The sequence below is a fragment of the Crotalus tigris genome, unplaced genomic scaffold, assembly GCF_016545835.1.
Source record: "Crotalus tigris isolate CLP2741 ecotype Arizona unplaced genomic scaffold, ASM1654583v1 scf7180000017861.769447, whole genome shotgun sequence".
NCBI classification, from domain to species: domain Eukaryota; kingdom Metazoa; phylum Chordata; class Lepidosauria; order Squamata; family Viperidae; genus Crotalus; species Crotalus tigris.
The window spans coordinates 45,381-64,347 of NW_024096682.1; the positions used below are offsets into that span (position 1 = coordinate 45,381).

General features: G+C 38.2%; 1 protein-coding gene across 1 annotated transcript in view; it reads right to left on the reverse strand.

Annotated features, from left to right (window-relative positions):
- Positions 1 to 18,967, reverse strand: part of CLVS2 (clavesin 2) — a 48,335-nt gene that overhangs the window by 23,458 nt on the left and 5,910 nt on the right. Inside the window, exon 2 of the mRNA XM_039343536.1 lies at positions 13,633 to 13,807. Coding sequence (XP_039199470.1) covers positions 13,633 to 13,807 — 175 coding nt within the window. The remainder of the gene's footprint in view (positions 1 to 13,632; positions 13,808 to 18,967) is intronic.

Consider the following 18,967-nt stretch of genomic DNA (forward strand, 5'->3'; position numbering starts at 1 on the left):
CCAGCAGAAATTAATGAGTAAAGTACCCCACATAATTTTCAATTCTTTAGTACCAAGTGGGTTACTTCAGTCAACTTGGTTTTTTTTTTTTAAGTACAGACTTGTAAGAATTATGCATGCATGAAAAACTGTATTCCTAATTACAGCATCTGACTCAGAGGTGTAGATTTAATTTCTTCAGCCAATTTCGCTCCTTTCAAAATGAATAGATGGCACTGACCTATACAGTACATTTGGCATCTCCAACGATGCAGGGCAAGGGCAGATTCTTAAAAGAATTTTTTTTCATACATGGACAATTACCTGTAGAAATAACTAAATCAGATGAGTTGAAATTTAAACTTAAAACAGAAATTGCCAAATAGAAATGAGTATTTTCTAGAGGAGAAGTAAAATATACTTAAAATGTAGCCCTCCAAAGAAGTAAAACAACCGAGGAATAGTTGAAAAACATGCAAGCACAAAATATTGTGCTATCTTGAGTAGAGTGCAGAATAAGATCAGATTATTCTGGAAGGAAAGCAGCCATAAACTCAACCACAAATTGCAAGGTTCATGAAGTTGGAGATATCAGGGTAAAATCTTTCCTATACTGTATTGACTTTCCTAGTGATAATTCAGGATCTTTCTCTGTAAAAGATGAACCTAAATTAATTTCTATCCTAGTCTTGACCAAGTAGGTAATGAAGGAAGTCTCTTATTTTGTAGGTTTATTTTCTTTTTCCTTGATGGGGAAAAAAAGACTTCTAAGTTTTACTGCATCTATTTTTGCCTTTAAGATCATCTTCCTCTTTCAGGCATATTGAATTCTAAAATGAAAAATTAGTGTCCCTCAAAATGAATTGCTTCAAAAACATAAAGAGCAGCTGCAGTTTTTCTTTTAGGTTTTTTTTCTATGTAAGATATCCATGTGATTCCAACTTAATATTGTGATAGTCACATTTGCCTACCTGGCCTACAAACAGATTTAGAAATAAAACCACAGACTTGAACACTATCTAACAAAATGAAATTCAATGGGGAAAAAAGTAAGGTTCTACATTTAGGCAAGAAAAACCAAATGTACAGGTACAGTATAGGGGGTGTCTTGCTCAACAGTAGTAACTGTGAGAGGGATCTCGGAGTCCTAGTGGACAATCACTTAAATATGAGCCAGCAGTGTGCTGCAGCTGCAAAAAAGCCAACACAGTGCTAGGCTGCATTAACAGAGGGATAGAATCATGATCACATGAAGTATTAATACCACTTTACAATGCCTTGGTAAGGCCACACTTGGAATACTGCATCCAGTTTTGATCACCACGATGTAAAAAAGATGTTGACACTCTAGAAAGAGTACAGAGGAGAGCAACAAAGATAATTAGGGGACTGGAGGCTAAAACATATAAGGAACGGTTGCTGGAATTGAGTGTGAATAGTTTAACGAAGAGAACGACAAGGGGGGACATGATAGCAGTGTTCCAAAATCTCGGGCTGCCACAAAGAAGAGGGAGTCAAGCTATTTTCCAAAGCGCCTGAAGGCAGGACAAGAAGCAACGGATGGAAACTAATCAAGGAGAGAAGCAACCTAGAACTAAGGAGAAACTTCCTGACAGTGAGAACAATTAACCAGTGGAACAACCTGCCTCCAGAAGGGTGAATGCTCCAACACTGGAAGTTTTTAAGAAGAGACTGGACAGCCATTTGTCCAAAATGGTATAGGGCAGTGTTTCTCAACCTTGACAATTTTAAGGCATGTGGACTTCAACTCCCAGAATTCCACAGCCAGCAATGCTGGCTGTGGAATTCTGGGAGTTGAAGTCCACATGCCTTAAAATTGTCAAGGTTGAGAAACACTGGTATACGGTTTCCTGCCGGAGCAGGGGATTGGACTAGATGACCTCCAAGGTCCCTTCCAACTTTATCATTATTATTACTATTACTACTACTACAATTATTAAAAATGATTTGATGCGACCTTAACTTGAAAGTATTATTTCATTATCATTTTTAACCTGATTATATAGGTACATACATACAAAAGGATGGAGAAATACATGCAGTCATGCATCAATGCCTATATCCCAAACCCTGGAAGAGGTTTATTATATTTTTTCCATAATAAAGGTATATATCCATCTTTTATGTCCTAGGTCTTCAGACTAAGCAAAACAAAGAAACCAGAAAGCTTTTATATTAGAAAAACCAAGAATTTAAATCCATCAATAGTAGTTGAGTCACTGAGAATTTGCCTCCTTATCATCGGAAACAGCAACCACCACTCATGGACATACATTCCCAGACTACATCTGTTGAAGATTGGACAGACAAAAAAAATTTGGGGAAAAGGATTCTATAGGGGCAGCTTTGTGATTACTCTCTGTGGATAGCTACCCACATTGGGATTTACTATTTATTTTCTAATATGTCCTTCCTGCCAGCCTTTAATAAGAGGGAAGAGAGAACGGGATTTATAGAATTATTATCTGAATTACACGATATGAGATTAAATATGGAATTATGCAGAAATATTTTTGGGATCCTATGGAATGTGATTTCCCTCCCTCCTAGAGATTAGATTAGCCTCAATCCCATTGGCCTCTCACAAGGCCTTGAAAACATGGCTGTGTCCCAAGGATGGGGACTGGAGTATCAATTAAAGTCCTTGAGGAGGTTGTACTGTTTGCTGTTATATCTCAGCTACCGCTCAGCAAAAGTCCATTTATTTTGCTGTTTATGTGTTGTTTTTAATTATTGTTAGCTGCCCAGAGTCACTTTGTTGGGCAGCTAAATGGGCAGCCACATAATATAATAATAAAAAAAATCTCATTGAAGGTTTCTATTTGGGAGCCTGTCTTCTGATCAAAGAATAGTTCCCATCAGAGTCTTACACTGGAGGACCTCCAGATTTACACAGAATCAAACTTTCATCAGATCTATGAAGCTAGCTGGGGAATTCTGTGAGTTGAAGTTCACACATCTTAAAGAGTTGCCAAGGTTCTAATTCTTTGATGCAAGAGAGACGGTGCTACCATTTGCCTGTAATGTGGGAATATATAAATGTTTCATCCTTGCAAACTACCATTTCCATTCTCATCCTCTGAGAATTCCATTACATATGCCTTAGTGTTTGACAAAACAATCCAACTCAAAAATGACCATAATTGTATCAAGTAGCTCCTTATTGATGGTCACATAGATATTTCCATCAAAGAGTTGAGAAGGTGGCCCTTTTACTCTTTTGTCTTGGTGGCGCAGTGGTTAGAATGCAGTACTGCAGGCTACTTCTGCTGACTGCCGGCTGACAGCAATTGGGCAGTTCAAATCTCATCAGACTCAAGGTTGACTCAGCCTTCCAGCCTTCCAAGGTAGGTAAAATGAGGACCCAGATTGTTGGGGGCAATATGCTGACTCTGTAAGCCACTTAGAGAGGGCTGTAAAAGCACTGTGAAGTGGTATATAAGTCTAAGTGGTATCACTATTGTCATATTTCTCTTCAGGGCTAGCTAGGTATTAAAATCATAATGTTCACTTAGATAGACTTTACAAATGGTTATCCAAATTATTTTGTTTTATAGTACTCCTCAATTTACGACCACAGTTGAGCCAAACATTTTTGTTGCTAAGTGAGAGATTTGTTAAGTGAATTTTGCCCCATTTTATGACCTTTCTTCCCAGATTCGTTAAGTGAATCAGTGCCGTTGTTAAGTTAGTGTGATCACATGACCCCAGGACCCTGCAACTGTCATAAATATGAGTCAATTTCCAAGCATCTGAATTTTGATCTCATGACTATGGGGATGCCTCAATGGTCGTAAGTGTGGAAAACGGTCATAAGTCACTTTTTTCAAATTGTAATTTCAAACGGCCACTAAATGAATTGTTGTAAGTCAAGGACCACCTGTAATGAGATTATTCTGTGTTTCTTTTTTTTTTCTTTTGCTGGAGTGATGGTGAGGTAGAACAATTTTAATCTCCCTTTAAAATGCAGAAGAGAATGCTACTATCCTGAGCGACCCCTATTCCTTTGCAGGAATTTTAACATTACTGTTTCAGTTGGCAGAAAAGGAAGTAAATTACAAATGCTTTTATTTAATTTTCATTCCACAGGTGGCCATGTTTTTTTTTCTCCACACTGCTACTGCCACCAAAGCTGCCCTATAGGCTGATTGATGATTCCATTCCAACAGCTGACATGACAACATATGTCTAGCCCCAAGGAGAGAACTCATCAAAATGAGTCAAAGTCTGGGAAGCTGCACAGGCTGTTCTACAACCTGACCCATTCTTTGCTTTCTTATGCTGAAGCTCCAAAGAACTGCAGCACTTGAATGTGTTCAAATTGTAAGCCTGCTTTGATCGTCAATGGGGAAAGAGTATACGTGGCCATTTTAAATGAACATAACAGGACTTTCTGGGAATCAAAATGCTGTCTTTACCTGACAGAAGCATGAATTCCCCATCTCACCCCCCCCCCAAATTAACAGTGAGAAGGAGAGATTCATCTTACCGTCACTAAATAGAAGCTATTGTAAGCAAAGAAATCAGCAGGGCATGGAAATGATTTGCACGTACTGCTTATGAAAAGCATAGAGGTTTGGGGGAGATAATAGAGTCCAATTCCCTTCTTCTCACCTCATCTTTATCCTCTTTTGATTCCCTCCTTTCTCTTTCTTTCTCGCTCCCCCCCCCCCAGGCAGCTACTCCTTCTTCTCTCCTTCTCATTTCAGTCCCCATTTGCTTTTGCTTTTCATCATTTTTTGCAGGGAGAAAGGAATGGTGTGCTTGTGTGTCTGAGAGAAAACAGTTTCTCTGTCTGTGGTGAAAGAGAAGGGCTGGAGCTGGCAGATAAAGAATCAATGTTATAAATGGAGTACATTATTTTATTAGCAATTAATTCCAATTAGTAACAAATTCAATAACATAAATTTATTCTATTTGCTCTTTTTTGCAGTGTAGTTTCTGTCCAACATATACTCAGGGTATAGGAATATAAATATGAGAATAGATATAAGAGTATAAATCTATCTTTAGGATTGGCTTCAAATGGGGATGACAAGGTAAAGATATCTTTTGCCTATATTCTATTTTTTTATTTACTCTTCCTTTGAGGAGACGAAATCATCTTAAATTGATATAGAAAGCATAACGCACACATCCATGTTTCATTGCACGTTAAGTTCTAGTTGTCTGGCAGCTCAGACTGTATAAGCAATAAAATATGATTTAAAATAACATACTGAAATAGGGGGAGACAAATTGCCTTTGCCTACATAACTAAACTCTATATGTCAAAGACAAACTAATGCCTGTGATGAGGAAGTTTCAAGAGGAGAATAAAGAAACTTGAAAAAAGGATAAAAAATATTTAATAGGACTCGCATATTATAATTATAAGAAGGGTTAAGACAAGGTTTGGAGTGAGAAAGAACTGATGGCATACAAGAAGAAATCTTCCTCTCTCTAACATATTTTCTGATGATGTTGCATTGATGATGTTACATAGTTTGGTAAAGAAACGTCTGTAAGAAAACCACCAAGTTCAGAGAGCACTAAGGACCTACATACTCTTTTCTCCATATTTCTGCTTGTTGTACCAATCTAGCAAACAGCAGAAGAAACAGTAAAGCTCTCTCAAGAGTCAAGCCTCTGATCTGGGAAGCATAGAGAAAATGTTCTCTGTCAGTTCTTTTCTCTTTGTCTTCTCTGCTTCTCTCCCAATCTGGTTTTGTACATATGGAAAATCAAGCCTAAAGTAGTGGAGCTAAGCTATGACTTTCTCAGCTCTTTCTAGCATTCCCAAAGTTTCTGGGAGGTTTGAATTCAGTTTTAGTTGTCAATGATGGGGAAATCCTGTTTCACACTGGAGAACCATGTTATGCCTTGAAGCAGCCCAACCTGACCTGAAATTTCTGCTGCGTTGCTTTTCTTCCTCTTGAAGAGAGGAACAAAGAAGCTGGTCCCCAGCTGTTTTCCTTTTTTCGCCTTCTGTCTGATGTGTCTGCTCTTGATGGCAGTCTGAAGAAGAATCGCACCATGTTCCATTGTGTCTTTGTCTTTTCATTAGTGGAACAATGTCAGCGAGAGACTTTTGGCATCACCATTTACCTCTACAAAGTCTTTGGCGTGATCCACAGAGCAAAAACATAATACTAGCCACTTTAACGTGCTCAAAATAAATGTATTAAAGGGATTTTTTTGAAGTTCTACCGTACCAATCACCTGTATATTTGTTCTCTTAACATGTTCTCAGCAGCCTGGTGTTATGAAAAATGGTAAACATTTGTTCTGCAGGCCTTATTTTCATAGTTCATCTATCAACTCAGCTTAGAAAGAAGTCCGATCACAAAATCAAAGTTTGTTTGAGCTATTGACTAACGAAAATTGGTAACCAAGAATCACTATTTTATGTTGCGATTAAAAAGGACTAACTCTTCAGCAGGAGTGATAAAAAGGAGTTTTGTGGTCACATGCTGAATAGCTTAGCACAGTGATGGCAAACCTTTTAGAGACTGAGTGCCCAAACTGCAACCCAAAACCCACTTATTTATGATGCAAAGTGCCAGGGCTGCATCAGCATTATGGTGCCCTCGGGGGGGGGGGCAGGGCATGGATGGGCATGGCTGAAGTCACGGCAGACTGGCTGAGCATGGCCGGGGCCAGTCCCTTGCCAACTCCAGGGCATCCCCGGGGGGCCAACCCCGCTTGCTTGCTCACTTCCTGCCCTGTCACTTTCAAACGCCACGTGCTCGCTACTCTGGCGAACTCTGCTGGGGCAACGGCGCACGTGCCCACAGAGAGGGTGCTGAGTGCCGTCTCTGGCACGCATGCCATAGGTTCGCCACCACTGGCTTAGCGGGATGATTGGTGTAGCCCAGGGGTAGTCAACCTTGGCTCTTTTATGACTCGTGGACTTCAACTCCCAGAATTCCTGAGCCAGCACAGCTGGCTCAGGAATTCTGGGAGTTGAAGTCCACGAGTCATAAAAGGGCCAAGGTTGACTACCATCATAAAAGAGCCAAGGTTGACTATCCCTGGTGTAGCCCCTTATCTGTCTCTCTCCTGTGCCCACTCATCACTCCACATCTTGCCTCTGTCTTTCATACGCATTCTACTTAGACTTTTCATTCCTCATTTTTCTTCCTATCTGCCTTCTTGATATACGGAGCATATCCAAGAACCTGTGAGGTTCAAGTTGTGTGATCACTTTCAGTCTGGAACAATAAAACCTATGAAGCAACTTTTTGATCCCTGGAAAAAGGAACTAAGAGAAGGGAGGGCTTCTGACTTCTACCTGTCTCAGGGAAAACTCCTTTCTTCAGTTTCATGCACCAAGCTCTGAAAAAGTAACAAAAAACCTAAGGAAGCCGATGTAATAGATGACCGGGTGGAGCCCAAGGGAAGGATCAAGTGCATCATCAATCTCAAATCCCTTTGCACCCACAAAAGATCTAAGTCCAGCCCACCTTGAATTCCATTGGCTCTTATCTACCACCAATTTGCTCTAACCATTAATATTCAGATTCTTACAGATAGTATATAACATGCAGATAGCAGACTGCTTCAGTTTGGCAAGATTCTCTCTGAAGCTATGCAACAATAAAGAACTTGAAAGAATCAACACATGTCTTTCTTGGTTTTTGAGTCTGATGGTTACTTCCAGAGTCTATATCATGGCTTTTCAATCAGTGGTACCTGTGGTACATTGACACCTGGCAGGTGGTACGCAACCATCCTAGAAAAGTGGAAGCGGGGGAGGGGAATGAGCTGAACCGGTGGCAGCACCGCACAAGCCTGAACGAGATGGCTGGAGTTGCAGGCCTGTCAGGGCTCAATGGAGCTCCTGGAGCTCGGCGCTGATCCTGGTGCTTCTGTTGAGCCCAGAAGAAGCACCGATCAGCTGGAATGTTGCAGCATCTCCAGGGTCTTATGATTTACATTCAGATGCTTGGCAACTGATTCATATTTATGATGGTCAGTGTCCCAGGGTCATGTGAAGTGACCAAAACCTGCTGCAACCATCCAGCAGATGGGGGGAATAAACCAAACATCCCCATCCCACCCCCACTGCCTATCCTCAACAGAAATGGTCACAACAATGGAAACCTCGGACAGGAGGAAGAGTGCCACCAGTTGGGCAGGTAGGTGTCTTGCTCAGCTGTGCCTTGGGGGGGGGCACTTTTTTCAGTGCCATTGTAACTTCAAACAGTCACTAAGTGAACTGTTGTAAGTCGAGGACTAACTGTACTTTATCACTTTTTTCCTTTTTGGGGGGGGGTCATCAAGTTTTTGACACCTTGCTAGGCGACTGGTGGTACTCCGATATTGCCATATCCTAAAAGTGGTACAATGGGTGAAAAGGTTGAAAAGCCCTGGTCTATATGGTCACCTATTTCAAATACTGATCCTAGGCAATTTACAACACTTCATAAAAACATTGCATTTTTCCTCTGAAGCTTCAAGATATTTTGATACCAATCCTTGAACAGTCTGCATTATTTGCAGGCTCTGCAATTTCTCTGGAGAGAGCTATCTTTCCCTCCCTTTTATAATCCCAAGGCAGTTATAAATTTCTAGTTCCTTTTCCTTTTCCTATAAAAGCAATTCATTTCCGGGAATGGTAGTATTTTGTATGCAGCCAGCCATTTTGAGCTTTGCAAAGTCTTGTGAGGCAAATCAAATTCAAATTAACTGATGAAACAGTACATGAGTTTATCAAGATAACATTATGTTTTATGTAGCAATATTTATCTAACATGCCCTGTTAATAGAGGCAAACGTCTGGTGTATATGTTGAACACTGTGTCAAAGAAACAACATAAAACATTCCCTGTTTTCTGACTGTCATCAGTGTTTTGCTCAGATTCAGCAAGTGGCTTTTAAGATGTAAGGTCATAGTTTCACAATATGCTAGTGATGAGAAGGACATCATAAATGAAATCAGTTGGATTCACCTATCAGTAGTTATCAATATTAATTTTTTTTTGAAAGGATTCATTAATATTTGATAGTGGAAATTATTTCTTTTTTTAAAAAAATGTAGGAAATGAAAGGACTCATAATTATCTCTGGAGGTATTTTTGAGGCAGGGATTTAAACACAACTAATGTACAGTGAAATAGAAGACTTCACTATCTTAACTGTTGTTAATGTTGTGTCACTGATGGTGCATCAATGTCTTAGAGACAGTTTATTTCAATTGTTCAATATTTGAGGGAAATGTTTCATACTATTATAGTATTTGAAGTATTTATTTCTAGAATCTTTGTACATTTACAAATATTTTTATTTTGTTATTAATGTATTCTGCTTTAACTCTAAAGAGTTAAAGGCAGTGTGTGAGACATCGCTCTTCATATTTACCCTTACAATAACAATGTTGTTAGGCTGGGAGTGTGACAATTGATGGACTACTTGAACTTAGCTCCATCTGGCCCCAGTCATATCACCACCCCACAGGAACTAATAGCTAAAGTGTCCATGAGCTAGAAAATATATTTTGCTGAAAATTCAAAACAAAATTTTGCATTTCCAAAGTTCCAGTCACCCATTCAAGACTGGCCTTCACCTGGATGAAACAATACCAGATTCAGTCAGAAAAAAACAAAATCCAGAACAGTTTTGGATGTTCCGGTGCTAGAAAACCATGAGATTGCAAACAAGCTGCAAAAATTTGTTTGACTACTAGAGGACAACAATGGTTGCATTAAATTCTGAGTCTTTCCGCCCATCCATTTAGTGACCAAACAAACTTTTATAGCCCAGATCTGTTAGCTTTAACACTAATCATCAAATTAAAGCAACAATTTACGCCAAGGATATAAGTATTCAAGCTGAATGGCTCTGTTTTTGATTCCTCACACAAGAGAAACCCATTCCATTGAGTATCTCACCTGGAGTAAAAGGTCATTCTGACAGGAAATGTTAAATCAACTCTAGTCAGCCCATTAAAGGGTTAGTTTTCTTTTTTTTTAAAGTTTCACAATAAGTCTCTTCTTCTACTTCTATGTTGTCTATACCTGCACTTAACTTCGCAGACAGTTAGAAGACAGACTATCTCCTTCCACCCTAGTATTTAAATATTCCAGAATTGTGGAGTGGGGGGCAGAAGGAACTGTTGTCCAGAAAAGATGATCCACCCTGGAAAGTAGAAATGATCCCTCCCAATCAGCAGCTTTCATTCACCTCCATGACACACAGAACAAAAGAATAATCATGAGTTGTGTACACACCCATGCTCAGCAAAGCAATTCTTCTTTTTATACTTAAAGAGAAATTGCATCAAACACATTTGTGCACATCTTTGCTGCAAAAGGCAAAACTGATCTGCTTGCAAAAAAAAAAAAAAAAAAAGACACTATCAACAGAATCCAGTAACTTTCTGCTGGGTACTGTCCACAAAACATGTTTGTGAAAGTGCTTTTTACATCAGAGCTCTGTAGAAGTACAAGGAACATTTTGGCAAATCCTCTTCAAATGGTCTGTATCAGAACACATAAAGGATTTCTATCCTTTCAAAGGCTACTGCAAGCAACAAAAATGCATCTACTGGCTGAAAGGGAAGTGTCTTTATGAAACCTGCCTGGCACAGAAAAAAAGCCAGAATTAGACTGAAAAGAGAAATCTAAAATTGTGTAATAGATTAAAATGGAATGTTTTAAGGATTATGATTTAGAGTTAGAAGCAAGAAATATATATATGAGGGTGATTTTTAGAATAGATATTTTAAATAGATTAAGAATATACTTTTTGGAATAATAGATTTATTTTGATGAAAATTATGTATTGGAATTGAAAAAATGTTGATTTTTTAGACTGGGATGGTTTTAATAATTAATGGAGTGTTTTAAATTAGTAAGATGATCTTTTTGTACAATAACATAGATGTGATGAGATATGATAATTAATTGGATAAAATTTGAAGTTTGTGTAATGAATTGAAATTAATTAAGGTTTAACATTATTTTTTAACTAAGATAGCTATTGTGTAGTGGAAGAAGAAATAAATGAGATTGGTGATAAAAGGAGGGATGAGAGAGTTTAGGAACTAGAATACATCTGAAAGGGATACCTGAATTGATAACTTGTTGATTTAAAGTTAAATTTGATTATGGTAATTGTAAATTGATAAAGTTTTAAAACAGGTTTAGTAGTAATAGAAATTTAATTTAGAAATGGAATATTTTAAACGTATTATGTTATTTGAGGGAAATAGAGAGGGGACAGTGAATGTATTAAGTTGAGTTGTTTATTTATGTTTTTACTTTTCAGTGTCTGTGTCAATGCTGCAAATACTGTATATTCTTGCTTTGACAATATGCAAAACTGTCTGGTAATTACTGGGTTAATACACAGCTTAGAGTGGGGGGGGGGGAAAGCCCGGGAAAGAAAGAGGAAGTAAACTTTTGACCTTCACACTAATTGGATAATGTGACTTGTGACTGCAAGACAAGGGAGGGGTTTAACAAGAAAAGATTGATGCCAGCGAGAGGAAGTCAGATTCTGGCATCAATACGTCCATGATGGTGACCGGCAAAATTGTAGCTCTGTAATAAAGACTTTAGGAAACATGCCTGAAAGTTCTTTGAAGTGCTTCATTAGTTGGAACCTGTGACATCCTGATTACCCAAACACCACGGTGTGTCCTGAGTACTTTTTTTTTAAGAATTAAAAAAAACAATAAAATATCTTTATTTAAAAAAAGAACACATAAATGCTCACCCAGATGTAAAAACCATTTGCCTCACAGAAATTCTAAAATATTTCATTACTTCAAATGTGAAGGAAGCATTTTCTTCCTTAAAAGCAGCTTGCAGTAAAACTACAATATTTGGATAGTGTATTAAGGTTGCAGTTTCACCATGGAGGTTTTTCTTCTACCAGGGGTAGTCTGTCAAAAAACTATAACTCCCATCATCCCACTGCTGTGTGGAAATAATCCAAACGTAACACAACACATCTAGAGAATGCCAAGTTGAGGAAATCAGGTTTTTCACACTATATCATGCCAAAATAAAATGTACAATGTAGTCATCTGGCATCATTACATTTTAGTTTTTAAATAACATGTTAAACCTTCATCATTTAGAACCATATTGTTCAGAGCAATTTTAACAACTGAGACATATTTCATTAAAGGGCAACCATACTCTAGTTATGAACAACTAACCTTCCTCTGGTAGCTTGTCTTTATCATTGCCAAGAGATTAGTTTTTCAACAAGGAGGGAAATTGTTTATGGCTTCAATTATCCATGGACTGAAGACCTATCATCCCTTCAGGGTAGATTAGATTAGGAATCCAATATCATCTAGTACAACTTTTTTTGTGAAGCCATAGTAACAAATCTTGCAATAATGTTTCCTTCTCCTTCCCTTTATCTTCATAAGAACTAGGGAGGGGCTTTTCTGAGACATTTTCTCAGATTACATTCCTATCCTGAACAGAGGCGCTTTTTATCTGAAGGTTGTCTTGAGAGTGGGTCTTACTCATGGTCATTCCCGCTCTTCTGTACATCACCCAATGTTACAAGTTGCCCTCAGAAATACATCATGCATGGAAAGTTGCAATGAAAAATAGTTAACAAATATCTGACAGATCCTCGGTGCTCTGTGAGCTTGGTTGTTTTCTTGTAGACATTTCCTTACCCAAACTAGATAACATCATCAGTGCTAGTAAGGAATGGGATTTGTGTTCAGTTTATATTCTAGTGCAGACATGTCAAACACAAGGCCCGGGGGCCAGCCATGTGGTTCCGTATGGTCCAGGGACCTGCTCTGGAAACAGCGAAGGACCAGTCCGCCGCACCTCAGCCCAGCCCAGGCTGACTGGGAGTGATCTACAACCTGGTTGCATCCATCAAAACCAGAACATGCTCAGCCTTAGATCCATGGGGCAGCTTTGCCCTGCCCCCTGGGTGCGTGTGCAAGCAGAATCTGGCATCCCTGCTGGCTGTCTTACCCTGCAGGCTGACTTCACCCAGGACACCGGCACTGGCCATATCCTGTGTGCACACTCGGGGGGCAGGACAGAGGTGGCAGGGCAGTTCCTTGCTGGTTCCAGGGTTGGTTCCAGGGCTGGTTCCAGGGCTGCCCTGTGGATCTAAGGCTGAGTGCATACATGAACACATAAAATTTGTCTTATAATTATACTATTCTTTCTGACTTAAGAAAGGTTGATCATTGCTCCTTGTATTTCTAGATCTATACATGAGTGTATTGCCTAAATAGGAGTACTAGCAATGTATAAATGTCTTTTAATGTTTCACTGTTCCACAGTGTATAGCACTTGATGGTAGCTCTCACTGAACAAAGAACATCACTTCAGAATAATAACATAAGATATATGACCCAATAGTATATCTGCTTTCTTGGCTTGCTTTGTTATATTCAAGCTCTTAATAACAACATAGAGCTCCTAAATTTGAGAAATCAAATAAGACCTTCAAACCTTGAGCACTATAAGTTGAAGATATCAAATTCATTCTTTACAGTTCATTCACAACTTCCAAAACATACATAGACATCTAAAATCTCAATTGTTAGAACTGCAAAAAAAGATTGTTAGATTGCTAAAGACAGTCAGGAAGAACTGAGAGAGATGCCTGGAACGAGAAGAGTAAAAGAAATATGAATAATGCTTAAAATCATTTTACCTGAAGGCCTTCTATGGCTAATCGAAGCATACTTGGTGTCAGTTTAGAAGCCTGTTTGAAAGTGAAATTGCTCCAGTCTATAATCAAAACAAATCCATTTACTTGAAGTTCTGGGTCCTCAATCATGGCTTCTAATGAAAGAAGTATGGCACGTAAAATATCCACCAGTGTGTATCTGTCAACAAATAAAAGCAAAGATGGCCTTAAGATAACCAATAATATTATTAGGCAACATTTCAAGATTTCAAGTGGTAAAGATTTCATGAAATATGATTACTGTAGCTATTTAAGTACACACATATAAGCCTTCTTTAAGTTTAATAGAGTTAAGATTGGGAAAGTTAAACAGCAGCTATTCAGATAAGACCATATCATAATAATAATTGTTCCAGATAATCTAGCTGAGCATCTGAGCAACTCAATACCTCTTTTTTTCAAACTCATTACATTTTGTTCAATAAACAGAATCAATATCCACCCAGAATAACACCGAATTTAGAACTAACAAGTCTGTGGAGAAGGTTGATGGAGAGGATTAGATAAATTAGGAGAATGTCTTTGGGAAAAACCATAATACAAACAGAATATTTTGCACTGAACATGACCAGAATGAAACTTGGATGAAATTCTCAACCAAGTTATATGACTAAGTGCAACTCTGCTTTATTTTTTTTCCCTTGAAATCTGATTTCTTCTCTCCTTTGTCTTTATGTTACCTTCAGCATCACTGAACATGCAAATGCAAAAACCTGTGGAGTCTCCAAAATGTGACAAACCACATTTTCAGTGGTTGTATGAGTCAGCCTTTGAATAATTGGCTCAGTCATTGCTAGGAGGAAGTGGGGGAGAGAGAAAGTGTTCTTAAACAATAAACAAGATTTCTCTATGCATTGAAAAAAGTAATCCACATCAGAATTTGTCATAAAAGAATTGCAAGATCAGTTACAGTAAGCTAGATAGATGGAAGGAGCAGAAATTTGAAAAAAAGCACATTGACGGGCCCTCGGGGAAGGGCCTTTTCTGGCTCCGACCCGGTGGCTCCGACCTGGTGGAATCAACTTCCCCCCGAGGTTCGAACTACTCCCACCCTGCCGGCCTTTAAGAAAGCCGTTAAAACTCTCCTGTTCCGGCAGGCCTGGGGCTGATGTCCCCGGGGGGGCCCGGGATATGATCGGACTCGCGGTATGACTGTATTGTTTTATTGTTTTATGATTGTTTTAACTCTGTATGCCGCCCTGAGTCCTTTGGGATTGGGCGGCATATAAATAAAATTAAATACAAATTTATTTAGTGCAGTGTTTCTCAACCTTGACAATTTTAAGGCATGTGGACTTCAACTCCCAGAATTCCACAGCCAGCAATGTTGAAGTCCACATGCCTTAAAATTGTCAAGGTTGAGAAACACTGATTTAGCGTATTGCACGCAAACAGGAATTAGGTAAATGTTCTTTAAAAAATTTCTCCAGAGCTCAGTTCATCTCTAATTAAAACTTGCTGAAATTTTAATTCATTTTATGTAGTTTTCAGATTTTAAAATCTAAAGAAATCTGATGTTTCCATTCTCACGTTTTAATATTCCATTCTTTCCTCATACGATATTACAGTTATTTCACAATATATCCCAGCTACTGTACTTATCCAGGTACTTAAACTGAGCTTAATAAAGATTGTTGACAGTTCTACGCACCTGCAAAAATGTCAATCAGTTATTTATTTTAATTAGCAATCAGATTTATAATTCAGAAATATCATGTACCATGCCTAACAAAATACAAAGGAGAATATTGACAAGGAACCTATTAGGAAACTAACCAGTTTCACATCCTTAAAAACATTTTTTTTACAATAGGGATTCTTTTCTTTACTAAGAAATAGGTTCAAGATTCTTTCATCTGCATTTCTCAACTACGTTTCAGCATGTTGAAAATAAGCATTCAGTGTTTTTCCATATCTGATCATATGAAAATGTTGCCGTAAAGGTTCTCACTAGGTGGGCTCCACAGATTGCTAGATAAAACACAATGTTCATAGTATAGAAGAGCTATATTCTGTTTTTGCCTCCTTTAAATCTGATCAGGGAAGTGGTAGCAGATAAGATTAGTATTAACAATCAACAAAATTAATCTCTAAATTAAATTCGGCTGACTTCAGTGAAACTTAGCTTTTATAGAGCATCTCCTGGGTCACATTGTAAATCTGATGGTGTGTCTCTAATGTCTAAAGAATAATCTAGGATTTGTGATTTATTTTACAGCGTCTAATGTCCCTATTTATTCATACTGTTAGAAAACCTCTGTTTATGCCATTTCTAAAAGTCTTTATGCCTTAACAAAACAGATTCAATTACCCAACTGGAAATGTAGTAATAAGCAAAATGTTCCTCTTTCGGTTCCAAAATTCAAAGTGGATTTAAATGAAATTTCATACAATCAAGGGACAATCTTACAGACATTTGTCACAATAAGTCTTATTGAAAACAGCAGAAGTTACTCCAGAAAAGGCATGTAGAGAACTCTGTAACTATGCTATGAATTACTCATATTGATGGAGTATGAGGTTATGTCAATACAAATGGAAAAATGAGAACATTTAACAGATAGCGTTTGTTAGATTATAGTTCTGTTCAATTGCAGAAAAAGCTCCAAACTGGGATTAAACACAGAATCTAGTTGGTTTGGAATGTAATTATTTTACTTCCTTAAATCAATCACCTTTAGTAGTAGTGTTGGTGTTATTTAACTTTAGTCTTGGGAATGGAGTAGAGAGTACTTATTTCCACTATCAAGTCTCAGCCCAACCTACCTCACAGGATTGTTGTGGGAAAAATAGGAGGCAGGAGCATTCCTGCTTTCAGCAGCAAGAGGAAAGGAGAACTTTATGGATCTGCACCATGAGTCTGAATTGTGCTCATCTACAACTTTAGACACACAAAAGCTTCTTCTCACTGAACTCCTGGAGTGTGGAGAAATGGGGCTAAAGACAGTGATCCTTATTATTATTCTTCAATGAACTTATTTATTTATTTATTTGTGAGACTTATATACCGCTTTTAAGTGCAAGCACTCTCTAAGCGGTGTACACCAGTAAGCAATGTATATATATATTTACATTGCCCCCAACAATCTGGGTCCTCCTGGTTATTATTCATCTTATCAGTGAATGAAACCTTTACGTGGAGGGAATAAAACAGCAAGGCTTTTGAGTTAGATACTGATCCCACTAAACCATATACAGTCTATTCCTGTGCCAACTTTTCCATAGAACTTTTAACTGAAATTGAAGAGGTTAGAAAACGAGTGAAAGAAATTATCCTGAGTAGCACTCTTCAGAAATAGCATCAGGGCTACAGCTACCCATCAGTCAAACCATTTATCTCAATTAAATTAAGTTATCCTTTCTGTGTTCTATCTACTGTATATAGATGTAGATAGCTGACAGCCAACATGGTATGGTGGTTAAAGTGATACAGTAGGAGCAAGGGAGACCAGTTTCTAGTCTTCCCTTAAATACTGAAGTCAGCTGAGTGACTTTGGGCCAATTGTTCCTCTTCCATCCCTAAATCAGTGTCACTCTCTGCAACAAACCAACTGATAAACAAAATTTCTTGTCGCACCATGCATTGATAGTTTCGCTATAAGAACGAAGCAAACATAGCACAAGCAAGCATAGACCTTTCCACCCATGTGGGACAAGTGATTAAGAGAAACATCTAGATGTATCACATTGTAGAATATTTTCAGGGTTTTGCAATAGGGCTGTGTGAAGAAGGTGTGTTCTATCTCAGGCACTTAGGTACTCAGCACTGCAGAAACAACATTCATCTGACCCCATGAGAAAATTCAAGAAAGGGCTGTTCTGCCCAAACTGCCTGCCTTGCTTAAGAATATTCTGACAGTCCAAACGGTGGGATTGCCCAAACCTGCTAGTTAGAGGAACAATGTAATGATAACCTTATAGAGGTTTAGATTAGAGCAAAGCATCTCTTCAAAGCTTTGCACAGCACTGCTGTGTGACTATTATGTACATAAGTCTTGGTAAGTGAGGATTTCTACTTAGATTTCTTTAAAAGAAGATATATGTAGCTCAGTGTTGAACTATGGAGTTCTTGATGAGCTTGATTGTTTCCTTGCAGATATTTTATTGCTTGACTATGCAATATCATCTGTGCTGATGATGTTCCCTCATTGGATTATGAAAACATTTGCAAGCAAACAACGAAGCTCAGAAAGCAACAAGGACTTCTGTAAGATTTTTGTTTAACCTAGAAGACTCCCTGCTATGCTTTTTGAACATAGAGATGTATTGATGAGAGAAACGGAATCTGTTGAATTCTATTCCTTGTGTCATTTTTATAGATTTCCATGTTAAGCGTACAATTTTTTTTCTACCACTCAACATGAATTTTAAATGTTTGGCACAAGGACATGTTCTGCCATTTTTGTATGTATGTATGAGAGACATACAAAATTCTACAAAATCTATTTCCAATTTAATTGGAATAGGAATTTGCTAATTGGACTTATTCAAATGAGAAGCTGATAGTGGCAGTGGTAAGATGGTCTATATCATGGTTCTTATTCCTTTTACAATCACCTGTTACTTCAATATAATTATGACCCAGCAGACAATTAGGCATGCATAATAAATTTACAGACAAGCACATTTCTTTTATCTTAGACATGAAAAGTCTGGGAAAAGTTAACTGATGGAACTGAAACATCTGAGCTATCCCAACTTATGCAGAAAAAAGGAGGGAGTTATGTCAGTGCAAGCAGGTGAGATAAGGAGGCAAAGCTCTAACATATATAGACCTGACCTCTTCTTTGAAAATGCATTACTAAAGCGTATCCATCCACAGCAAAGGAGACGTTCCAGAGGAATAAGCCAACATGATACAGTCTCTGATTTAACCTATCTAATATTCCATAACAGATATAGGATCAGCATGAGGAAGAAATCTAAATGCTGTAGAAATCAGACTAATGTTGGCAGGACTACAGGTCTAATGACATTGCTTGGAGTTGATAGTTCACTTCCCTGCTATGAGCTTTTTGTTTATTTGTTTTGTTTTTGGTTTTTTTTTCTGTTTTTAATCCTTTCTCTTGATCCTGACTGAACTATGTTTTAGCAGACTGTTTTAGTGGGAATGCATCAGTGGTGGGATTCAAATATGTGAACAACTGGTTCTCTATGTGGATGCCGCTTCCGGAAGTCCATTCTGGGCCTGGGCAACACAAAATTAGCTACTGGTTCTGCCGAACTGGTGCAAACTGGCTGAATCCCACCATTGGAATGTATCAATATATTTTAAGATAGTTATAGCTGCAATGTGTAC